The 12515-nt window shown below is 45.4% G+C and overlaps 1 protein-coding gene across 10 annotated transcripts in view; it reads left to right on the forward strand.

Moving 5' to 3' along the window:
• The window catches only part of Lrmda (leucine rich melanocyte differentiation associated), a 990353-nt gene that overhangs the window by 568847 nt on the left and 408991 nt on the right, over positions 1-12515 (forward strand). For 9 of the 10 annotated variants that reach the window (XM_021234945.2, XM_040735878.1, XM_021234948.2 and 6 more), the window contains one exon: positions 3961-4100. The exons of the other annotated variant lie outside the window; for it this stretch is intronic. In XM_021234945.2, the coding sequence (XP_021090604.1) occupies positions 3961-4100 (140 nt within the window). The remainder of the gene's footprint in view (positions 1-3960; positions 4101-12515) is intronic. 10 annotated transcript variants of the gene reach the window in all.

Raw genomic sequence — 12515 nt, forward strand, 5'->3', positions numbered from 1 at the left:
GAAATCACAGTCTGCAAGGTGGGCAAAAGCAGACAGCATTGTATGCCCTCCTCTTAGCCTAACACTTTGACCCTGCCCCTTCAGATTAAAACTTCCTGCTTGTGCAGATGCCTCCGTCTGCACAAGGGTGCTTCTGGAGCTGTCCCATGAGATGCCCCAGACACAGGCTCTGTCAGCTAGCTCGTGTAGCATAATGATCCACTCCACAGAACAACAAATGTTCTCTGCACTCCAATTCTGTGTGAATTGGGGCTCAGCTGGGTGGTTCTTCTGACAGTCTTATTTTGTGTCACTCGGGAAGCCATGATTGTTTATTTTTTTACCTGTGCTATATAATCTAAAATAGCCTCACTCTTACGTGTACAATTAGTGCTGGCTGTTGGCTCAACTGCCCGTCTCTAATGGGCTACACACACTGTAAGACTTAAAAGGATTATTCTAGGACGTAGGCCCTGGTGCACAAGCACTTGTCAAGTCCTACTTGTATCATGAAAGCAAGTTGCATGCAAAATGCAGAACAAATGTGGGAGACGACACAGGTGCACCCATAAGGAACAGCTCATTTCTATATGTGTCTACTACACCAGCCTTGGCGTCGCATCTCCGGAGACCTCATTTCATTTTCACGATAAAGCTTCCTGCTGGCTCTCTCAACCTGCCCAGGGATGGTATCACCCTACACCACTTAGCAATGATGGAGTCAATTCCTCCACTGAGACTCCACCTCCCCTGGTATGGCTAGGTTTGCGTCAAGTTGACAAAAGCTACCATGACATCATCCTACACAAAATGGGAAAACCACTCTCATCTGACTAAAGCCATCATCACTAAGAGCAGAATGTATTTCGTAGACATTTATAATTTACTATAATTCTGATCTCATTCTATGAGTTGGCAATCACTGGCCAATAAATCTCCTTTGTTTGATGTTTTTGTTTGTTTTGTTGTTTTAGAACACTCAGAGATTGCTAGTGTTTGGGAGACACACAGAATGCCACAGGCATGGCTTCATCTAGACCCCACTTAGACTGACTCTGACCCCCCACCCCCAGATTCTGAAACTCAAAGAGAAGCAACCATTTTGCAAGAAGAGGGACTTCCATGTGGGAGGAGTCAGCTGCCAGCTGGAACAAGACCCTGCTCCCAGCTTGGGCTTCAGGGATTCTGTTCCCGGAAGAGATCCTAGGGTCCAGACTCTGCAGCATCTGGAAACTGTCTTGTCACTTCACCATCCCCATCTCTATACATCCTTCTGCTGTCCTCCCCAATGCCTTCCTTCCATCACCTCAGTTAGGGTTCCGTCCTCAGGTGCAGAGCGCTGCCTGGGCTGTCTGAGCCTGGCTGTCTCAGTTCATCTCTTCCTCCCTTGCTCTTTGGATGTGTACGCCTGTCACACCTTCTCCTTGCTTCCTGTGGAGTGGCCGGGTAATTAACCAGAGGCCATGGCTAGAACGCCCATCCCCGCCCCTGCCAGTGTTCTCAATCTCTCTCAGCCATCAATCTCACACACCCTCTCCCCGGGTTGCCCACCAGCAGCTCTGAGGTCTTCTATGTTGGTCTCAGTCATGTGACCTCCTAATACTCCACCCCAAGTAGGGGACTGGCTAAAATTTTTGGGCTGCACAGATGTCTAACCTTTGCACAATTAAAGTATCTTCTCCCGCCTTTCCTTTTGAGAAGGAGCTGGCTTTATTGGAAACTATGCTTCACTTTCTTTCTCTCTGTTTGTGTTAATGCATGTGCTAAAGGTGTGACCAGTTTAAGTTGTAGCGCAAGTGGGAAGAAAGGATTAGTGCTGTATGTCACAAAGCTGGGCTTTGGCAAGGACATCAGTGTATTGCGTCCCAAAGCTGGACCTCGCATTTAGAAAATATTAATATGAATATGTGTCTACATGTGTGTGTGTGTACATGTAAGTGCAGGAGCCAATGCAGGGCCGCAAAGAGCCTCTGGGCACCTGGAGATGGAATTATGGGAGGTTGCGAGCTGCCAGAAGCATGTGCTGGCAACTGCACTCCCACCTCCTACAGGAGTAGCAAGCCATTTCTCTAGCCCTGGATCTGACTTTTAACAGCAGTTTCTTGTCATCTTGAATAAGTATGTTTTCTTTCTCAGGGCCCTTGGAGTCTTATATAATACCTACTTTAGAGTATCTTTGAGTAGCATAAGCAGGGTGATCTATGGGAAGTCACTCTGTTAACACCCACAGACTTTTGTTGCTTCCTGGTACATTTAACTAAAATTTCTTGGTACATTAAGATAAAACCACAGTGCTTTGAAAACATAAGCCTAAACTGAAATATCCGAGACAGATAGCACAGCCGGATGACGATGTATGATCTTCCCCCAAAACATGTTAAACTCTTCATTTCTCAGTCTTTTAATTTCATCCTTTGTGCTAGAAATTGAGTCATTTTTCTTCCTAGGAATGACTGAGCCTTGAATATAGTCTCTGTCATTTACTGGCTGTGTGACTCTTAACCTTGCTTTACTTAGTTTTTTTTTTCTGGCATGATAATATTTCAGATACATATATGCATGCAGGGGTGCAAATATATCATTATAGTATGTACTTAGTCTTCAAAAGTCTGACATTAGGATTCTCCATGCCTATAATTTCCCAGTGTTTATCAAACCTTTTCCTTAACCTGGAGATGAGCCTAAAGGTTGGGATGTTGGACTCTCACCTGGGAAACTACCCTGGCTTATGTACAATGGGACCCACATGCTAGTAGGCTCCTGACTTTCCATCTTCAACAAACTTGTAAGAAAGACACCACTTTGGTCTTGAAATCTCCATATAGAACCATTCTTGGCAAGTCTCAACATGACAGCTGGGCTTCACAATGGCAACTTCCTGTAGATATCAGAAAAAAATCCTGAATGCCCAGTCCACTGAATAAGGCTTGATGAGGGAAACCAGGTATATCCCGAGAATCCAGCTGGGGAGAGTAGACACAGTGCCAGGGAATTGAAGAAAAGGTGCCTTCCAAGCATCTCCCAGTTCATCTCCATTGCCGTGGTCTGGGTTCGTTGGAGACCCCAGAGTTTCTCCCACTCGTTGTCTTGGATTAATTTTCCAAGCAACTTAACAGGTTCCATGTCAGCTCACAATCAGATGGGGCAGAGCTGTGTTTGCTCTGGCTGATCCAGGAGATGGAGGAGCCCACTAAAGCTCCATAGCCTATTCTGGTTGAGGAGTCAACAGAGATGAAGGCCTGGGCAGAACTTGCTGCAGGAGGAGAACCCTGTTGAATTTCATCACGACACAAACGGTGAGCTTGCTTCCTCTGCTTCCTCTGAAGGGTCCACTGACAGTGGCCACAGGAGCACATTTGAGGAGCACTAAACGTTTATGCTCCACTCTCAAAACTCATGTGTTTTGACTCCAAGTACTTTGAGAAGTCCTTAAGTCCTAAAGGTAGAGTCCACGGTAGGGTGACTTAGTCCATTGATAAGAACAAACAAGAATGTCCCCTCATCCTCCCTCCTCCCACTCCACCCCCAACGTAAGAGCAGGCAGAGGACTCATCGTCAAACCCCTCTTTTTATACTAGATATGCCCGTTCCAAAACCTTATTTCTTACAAATTCCCTTACAGCTTCATAGCATAATGACATTTGAGATGTTTTTTATAGAGAGCATAGAATGGCAATTCTATCTTTGAGCATGATTGACTGAAAATTGATTTTTGTTTTTAGGAGTTGAGGCATATCTGTGCTGTGATTTAGATGGGTGTTTTCTATTAGAAAAGTTCACACACACTCCCCAAAGGTGTGATCCACAAAGGGATGCTCCCAGGACCCTGTGAGCTAAAATACCTCCTTCCTTGTCTTAAGTTGCCAAGTGGTGTTTGCCCTGGAGAGGCAGAACTGACTTCCACAGCCGGGCCTCTCACTCATGGCCCAACTTCTTGCTAAGCCTTTGTTTTCTCAGAACATAATCTTTAACCTTTGGCACATTACCGATTTGGAGTACCTCCTTGATCACCTGGCGAAAGTGACACCAGCCCTGGAGTACCTCAGCCTGCTGGGAAACATGGCATGTCCCAATGAGCTGGTCAGCCTGGAGAAGGATGAGGAAGACTATAAGAGATACAGGTGAGTCTTCATTCGGTGGCAGAAAGGAAAAGGGAACTCCAGGCGTGGAATGCTGTGGACTACAATGTTGGTAAATATCTGCAGGCTTCCTTCCCATGATTGTGTTACCCTGTTGTCTTTCAGAAACAGTCATTTTCTTTGTTGGGTTCCTAGGAGCCAAGAATGGATATGGGCTGGTTGAGATTAGGGTCTGAGAAAGGCTTTTCATCATGGGCCAGCTCATAAGCATTTTGGGTTCTACTGGCTCTTGGGACACAGCTCTGGAAGAGTTGGGGAAAGAGGACAGTGTTTTGAGGAGGATTTGACCTACTAGAGTTTATTTAAAATTCTTGTGGCCTACAAAGAAATATGGTGAGAATAATCACTGTGTATCAGTGTAAAGTTGTAAGAAACACTGGAAGTTATTACAGATTTTTAAGGGAACAAAGCCCAAAACACGTAAGATCAAGCAGGGATTCAGCTGTATTTCTATAAAGAAGAGTTTTGTGACTTTAGCTCATTTCAAAGTTTCATGATTAATTTTGTAGAGCTTTGAGGCTGTTCTTATATTGACACAGAACAAATAAGAACCCTTCTTGAAAAAAATATTCATTTTTAGCCATGGGGTGATATAGATTTGAGTGCGACTTCTGGTAGGAGAAATACAGTTGCCCTCCAGCCAGAACAAGTCGCTAATTCCTCACTTTGAGTTGTTTAATTGCTTAGAAGTTAGATGTTTCTTGGAACATTCTTTTTAATTTTGAATCATGAAATTGCTTGATACAAGGTGTGTGAAGTGGTCACTATTTATTTTTATTTTTAAAAGTGTGTTTTTCACCTTACATATCAACCTCAGTTGCCCCTCCCTCCCCTTCCCAGCCCCCCCACTTCCCTCTCTCCACTCCCATCCACTCCTACCAAGCACTAAGACATTCCTTGGGGAGTCAACAAAGTCTGTCCTACCAAGTTGAGGCAGGATCAAGCCCCTCTCCCTGTCTCAAGGCTGAGCAAGTTATCCCAACCATAGGGAATGGGCTCCAAAAAGTCAGTTCATGCCCCTGGTCATGGCACCACTGCCAGGGGTCCCCCCCAAGAGATCAAGTCACATAACTGTCACCTACATTCAGAGGGTCTAGTTCAGTCCCATGCAGGTTCTCCATCTATCAGTCTATTGTCCAGAAGGAGTCACTTTAAACACAATACCTTCTTAAGCCAACAATTTTCAGAATTACATTTTTCTTTTTTTATACTTCTCAATGCATATTAATTGACACATTAATTAGATTCATTATGATATTTCCATATACATGAATATATTATATCCATACACACACACATTGCTCTTTGATAATATCAAACACTCACAACTTCCTTGTTCCTTCTAGTTCACTTAACTTTCCTCAATGATGTCTTTACCACTACTTGAGACTGTATTTGTTGTTTCTGTTATTGTTTAATTCTAGTTTCCACGTATAAGATTAAACCCATGATACTGATTTTATTCTGTGTAATGAGCTTTAGTTCTATGCATTTTCTCTTAGACAAGATGATTTTGTTTTCCTTTGTGACCAAATACTCCATTATCTGTAAATGTATATTTTTTATCCTTTCACCTGTTGGTAGGCACCTATATTTCTTCCTTATCTTGGAAGAAATTTTGAAATCTATCTTGGAAGGTCAAGTGCAAAAACAGTTTATCTAGTAAAAATGTTTCATTAACCATTATTTGAAAATTTTCTCTTCACTTTCTAATGTTTTTCTTTATATTTTTTGTTCCATTCATCAACGCATTTAACTTTTACATGTATAAGAATATGCATGTGTGTGAATACTCACACATTGACACATGTCCACTTATTCATTCGTGTGCCCAAACACAGTGTGTGAACACAAGCATACGTGAGTTGTTCTCTTCTTTTAGGATGTGGAGGGAGAGAGCGAGCATGTGGGAGGAATTTTCTGCCTCTACCTTCTTCTGTTTAGTCTCAGATGTAGGGCTTAGAGGAGCGTAAACAGAAGGGAAGAGCAAACATTTCAGTGTTGACTTTGTAACTGACGAAGAATACTGGGACTCACTGTACAAGCAGTGAGACTGGAAAGCCTAACGTGGAGTTCTGTTTTGACAGGAAGACCATGAAAGCAGAGGTGGCTGTCAGTGGTCCTTAAATGGCTCCGAGTCAACTCAGGGGCTATGGTCTTTCAGCAACAGCTCCATGCTTGGATTTACTGTCTCACCCTGCGTCATGCACCCCACTAAGCGTATCCCTCTCACCACCGTAGACTTGTCCACATTGAGAGCACAGCTATCAGTGAGTAAGGTAGCCCTTGTTCCTTGAAGCCAAATGCAAACCTGAAGTCATGTTTAGTGTGGGAAAGTGGCTGGGTGGCTATCCTGGAGATGCTTGGAGTCAGTCTTCCTTCTTAGAGCTGTGTTGCCCCAGGGACCTTCGAGTCCGTGTTTTCCCCCTGCCCTCTTGGCACCAGATCCCGTTAGAAAGCAGCAGCTACCATTCGGAGGACTCAGTCCAAGTCTCAGTGGTGGGTCACAGTTTTTGCAGAGGGTTTGTTCCTCAGGGATTCACCTGGGCGGTCCCCAAGGATGTCCTCCCACCCCGTTTGTATGGCTGGCAGGGTGTGAGAGACGGAGCCAGGAAGGCTGTCTGTTAGTGTATTTATGACAAGGTTTCCATGAGGGAATGGATTCTAGAGCTTGCACACAGCCCAAATCACATCTAGCCACAATTGCCTTTGAAATCCCACAAGCTATCCACACGGTGACTGCCAGCTCCTCAGACCCGGAGAAAAGGCTGCAACCAGGGACCACAGAAACAGTAAATGTGTTACACCTTCACTCCATCATGGGGGGAAATGCTGGGTTGGTTCTCTAATGTGCTTAAATCTTTTATTCAGTTTTTTATTGTTGACTTGATAAGTCCTCGCCCTTGCGTTTGAAAGGGGAGATGCGGGCCAGATGCAGTTCAGCTCTGTGGTCTTTGCTTTCTTTACCCTGGGTGGTGATTCATTTGCTCCTGAGAAATTGTAGGGTTTCACAACATGACTTTTGGATTCAGAGTCCCTGTGGCATATCCACTTAGACAAAGCACTACAGCTGCCTTCCCTGAGTTGGGTAAACTGTTTTCATGCCCCTTCACCCACCAAGTATGAAGTCCACTTTCTTTCTAGCTGCTACCTAGATTACTAGAGTGGAGTCTATGTAAATTTATAGGACATTTTTGCTAGGAAATGTCTTAAACCATGAATAATATTTCTATAGTTTACTGTTTTTCATTTTAAGTATTTTTTGACAATCCATCTTCTATTAATCATTTAAGCAATAGTGGGAGCCTTAAAGGAGTGTGTTCAGAAGCAAGAACCCATGGTTCATTTAGTGCTGTTGAAAAAAATTTCCTATTGATTGGCATCCTCTGTGGTCATGTGATGTAATATTTATGTCACCCAGCTGTCCATCAAAACAAGTGTGTCTGTTGTTTGGTTCCCATGGGAGATGTTGATTTCAAAGATTTCAGCTCAGTGTTAGTTTGTATTGTGGCCAACCACTGGACCTTGGATGGGAAGTGACCAGGTTTATGGACAATGTGCTGTTTGGCCATCTCTCCTCCCCTTGCCCCAGTGCCCACCCCTTTGGTTCCTCACTTAACCTCTGTGTGCCCAGTTGGATTTTCTTGGCATATACCCCCACGGTAAAAGAGGCTCACTTAGGTTCTTTGTGAACATGGACACACTACTGTGTGGCTGAGCAGAGCCCTGGACCTGCTGGGGTAGGAGTATAACCATGTCCAGGCTTCCCTCTGCCACTTGTCATTGCTGATGGCTGAGACATGGACATGGCCGTCTTACCACAGGACCTTCAAGCCACTTGTATTTCCCTGTGTGTATACAGCACTGCTGTTACAGAATGAGTGCTGAGTGAATTTGAACTTGGACCTCTTGCAAATTTCGATACCATCCAAAATCAAAACAGTTCTATGTCAGGGGGGAGAGGCCTGGCTGCTCTGAATAGTTTATCTGAGTCTTTCCTGGTAGTTCTTTTGAGGGACTAGGAGGCAGACAGATTTCCTTGTAGACAGACAGTCAGAGCAGGCCATTAAGAGATAATAGATAGTGAAATTCCAAGATGGCCGGCTTCTTCCTTATCCTCCTGACCTGAGAGAAAGCCTGTCAGTTTAAGACAAAGGCGTTTCATCCCACCACCAGCCTCCGGACAAGTTCAAGCCTCGGCAGGACATGCTAACCCCATCAGCCTTCCTGCCTTTGTTCAAACTGACCAACTCTACACTGGGGGAGAAGGCTTCCCTCACAGACCCTTAAAACGGTCAGCCCTCAAGGAGAGCCTGGGCCGTAGCTTCCTGAGACCCTCTGCTTCCTCAGGGTCTTTCTCTCAATGTTCCTGCTGTGTGTGTGCGTGCGTGCGTGCGTGCGTGTGTGTGTGTGTGTGTGTGTGTGTGTGTGTGTGTGTGTGTTGCAAGGTTTTGCTGCCTCTACCTGTCTCGCTTCAGATATTTCCTGCCTTCTAATTCTTTACCTGGCAAAGAAAACAAACCCCATCAAGACCCCAAGATGGTAACACTTTCTGGACTTTTTTTCTTTTTCTTTAGGAAGAATGCTGGCTGACTGTTAAGAGGGAATGAAGGCTGAATGTCCCCTTTCAAATAAGAAATCTGGACTCTGAGGCTTGGGGCTGATCTTTTGTGACACGCTCTGGTGTGCATTTTCTTCAATTTCTGTTCCTTCAGGGCTCTGGTTGCATACATTCCTCCCCCCCACCCCCAAGTAGGTATTCCTTAAAACTTTAAATTATTTAAAATATGATTCCTTTTCTTTGTTCCCCGTAGGCAGCAGCCCTGAGGCCTGCCCAGTGTCTGTAGCACCCCACCAAAAGAAGGGTGGGAGGGAGCCTCTGGTGGTGTCTGGGGCCACCTTGGGCTACCACCCAAGGCTATTTCCCACTAAATGGGGCTGTAAAACCTGTGGCTTATAGAACCCAGCTAGCATTCCCCAGCTAATCTGCAATCTGGGCTTTGATGATCACAAGAAAGCAAAGGTCATGACCCAGAGATCAAAGTGACAGAAGCCCACACAGTAATTGCTGGTTACCCTCCATATAGGGCCATGGACTGTCCTGTGGGTATATTGTTTGCACAGAGACTTCAAACATGCTGTTGGTGAACTGAAAGCAAAATCAGCTGGCCTTTTCCAGTTGGCAGGCCAATCCCTTAATGCTGTAGGTGAGCTCACCTCAGCTCATTGGAGTGAGATCATTGTTGTCTCTCAGAGCATCGGGAGCTGTCCCACTCAGTGTTTGTTCCTGGAGTCTTGGTCTCCACTGGTGTTTTCTGGCTGCCTTTCTCTCCCTGGAGTTGGGAGGCGATGGTTTATGCAAACTGGCATATCAGGAAGGGGCCATATGGGCGCATTTATTGTCCATCAGCTTTGAACACAGAGAATCCAAGCAAAGTAGTGTTTCAGGAGCCCATTCCCATGGCTCAGATAGGAAAATGAGACTCAGAGGGGCAGCTCAAAGTCTTAAAGCCTGAGCCCTCGGCTCTGCCCTGAAAGTCCCCTCACCCAACGTTTCATCATGGTGGCCTCTCTTCTGCAATTCTCCCCCTTAATCTTTAAGAGCTCTGGTCTCTCAAAGAGGCTATGTGCAAGCCATTAGTGGTTTCTCTTACTAATCAAACACCATCAGTAGCTCACTTGTGCTCTTGATCAGCGTGAGATAACCAGTATTCACAGAGCAGCCTTACCCCTTCCTGTTATGCTTTGGGGGGGATCATCATCAGCGGCTGCCTTCAGGGTACCGGCAGAGCATCAGAACCTCGTACTCTGTCCCTGCAATACTGGTTCTGGGGAGTAAGAAGAGGTCAGGAAATAATGTGAAGAAGCATTGAATGCCATAAATGCCACGAAAAAGCCACCCGGCACTCTGAAGTTTGGTTGTCCTGAGAACCCATGAGAGTGCTGGTCAAAGAAATATGGCTGCCGACCCCACCAGCAGATCCTAGAGATCCTTGGGGTTTATCTGTAGTTGATGCTGTTACAAGGCAGTGAACAATTCTTCTGGAGTAGGGAGAACAAGAGAATCATTTCCTTTCTCTTTGACATCTAGGCAAATAGTAGTAGTAGTAGTAGTAGTAGTAGTAGTAGTAGTAGTAGTAGTAGTAGTAATAATTTTATTGATATCAGAGCAAAACAAAATGATTTTTCAATAATAACAGAAGGATTGGAATAGTTCCTTTCACCTTCCAGTTTTAGCTTTGTCCTTAAAGGGTCCTTTAAGAAAATCTACCATTTTACATGAGGAGAGACGGACCCTGATAATCTTCAGGTATCTGCCTCTGATTTTCAGGAAATTTACCACCACAGGGGAACAAATGGGTATTTAAGCACCTTTGCCAGGTTTCCTGTTGTCCCCATAACAACCCCTTCCATGTCACAGTTGACAGCAGCTCCAGAGTCCCACCACCTCTAGCTGTGGGGATTTCCCCCCAGCCACCTTGAGAAGGTCAGGCAAATTGGAGTTGCCCTCCGCAGCTAGGGATGGGAGACTTAAGTTAGACTGATCTCTTCTCATTAAGCAGTGTTCTGGCTTAACAAGCAGTTTTATAAATCTGAAGCTGTCTCCGGGTGTCACAGGATTTATGGACAGGGGGGCTCTGCCATAAAGTGGTTTATGATGGCTGCCTTCTGTGTTATTAGTTGCTGTCTCTCCCTTCAACCATTGCTGTTTGATAATAGCCTTAAAACACCCAGAATTACTTACCTGCAAGTCCCATTCCCGATAGCCCCTGTTGACAGTCTGAATAAGTTTACTGGCCTTTTGTTGTTCTTTCCCTTCCAAACAAACCGATTGGACCATCAATAGCTCCTGCGAGCTGACACAGGGATGTCATCTGGACTACCCCTTTTGATTGCAGGCTATCTGGGGGAGTTAACCTCCCTGCATTGTTAACTGAAATGTTTTATGTTCTATGCAACTTTAGGATACGGCTATGATAACCCCAGTAACTAAGTCATACATCACAGTAAAGAGATTTGGGTGCAACAAATAACCCCGGATTAAATTTACAAGGGTTGAGTTGATATTGTAAAAGCCTTCATTCTGTGGCTTCAGCAATCTGCCCTTGTGTTTTTATGGCAAACTTGTATTATACTAAGAATTGAAGCTGCAGCTTTTGGCACTCCAACATGACCTAGAACAAAGGGAAATAGATCTCCCAAGACCAGCATGGGACAGGCAGGCTGGATGCCCTCTGGCTTATCACTTGGCAGGGATGCCGGAGCCTGTTCTAAGTCACCAGGGGACAGGAAGCTCTGGTAAACGTGACTTTTAGCTGGGCTCCGTGTAGCACAGGTGCTGGGCCAGGGCAGACTGTTCATTGAACTGGGAAGGAGGCTCCTGGCTGCCTCATTGCGCTCATAATTTCCCAACTATTAGTCCTTGCGGTGTTGTTTTCGCTAGGACATTGGTTCTCAGCAGGATGGCAGCAGTGACAGCATCACCTGGGAACTTATTAGAAACATAAATTCCAGGCCTCGGTCCAGATCGCCTCAGTAAGGAGCTCCAGGGACGGGCTGGCGTCTGCATCTGTGCTTTAACAAGCCCGTGGGTCACGAGGATGCCTGCTCCATGTGAGAACCACTGGGCTAGGGTGTCAAGGCTGTGCTAGAACGCAGGACGTAGTGTGAGCAGGGGGCATCGGCTGAGCTTCCTCACCTTCTCAGCCCTGTACAGCTCCTTCATTTAAAAAAGCTTCAGTCTCCATTTGTTTATGTGTCTGTGTGTGTGTGTGTGAGTATGGGTGCCACTTAGGTGAGAAGTCTCTGTGGGTGTGTGAGTGTGTATGTGTGTGTGTGTGTGTGAGAGAGAGAAAGAGAGAGACAGAGACAGAGACAGAGACAGAGACAGAGAGACAGAGAGAGTATGGGTGCCCACTTAGGTGAGAAGTCTCTGTGGGTGTGTGAGTGTAGGTGTCCAATTAGGTGAGAAGTCTCTGTGTGTGTGTGTGTGTATGGGTATCCACTTAGGTGAGAAGTCTCTGTAGGTGTGTGAGTGTGGGTGTCCAATTAGGTGAGAAGAGGGTGCCAGATTGTCTGAGCTAAGGTTACAGTTGTTGGGAGCCTCTGGTCATGGATGCTGGTAACTAATTTGGGTCTTCTGGAAGATCACAAGATGCCCTTAACTGCAGTAATGTCTCTAGGCCCATTTCAAAAATTTTTTAAATACCATCTATCATTAGTGTGTATGTGTGTATATGTGCATGTATGATACATGTTGGGGGTGCTTGCTTGCCACAGAGCACATGTGGAGGTCATGGGATGACGCTCAGGGATCATTTTTTTCCTTCTGCTGTGGGCCATGTGGATCAAACTCAAACTGAGCAACATCTCACAGTCCCCTTGGGATGAAGATAT

This window comes from Mesocricetus auratus, unplaced genomic scaffold (genome assembly GCF_017639785.1).
Source record: "Mesocricetus auratus isolate SY011 unplaced genomic scaffold, BCM_Maur_2.0 Super-Scaffold_100053, whole genome shotgun sequence".
Classification (NCBI taxonomy): domain Eukaryota; kingdom Metazoa; phylum Chordata; class Mammalia; order Rodentia; family Cricetidae; genus Mesocricetus; species Mesocricetus auratus.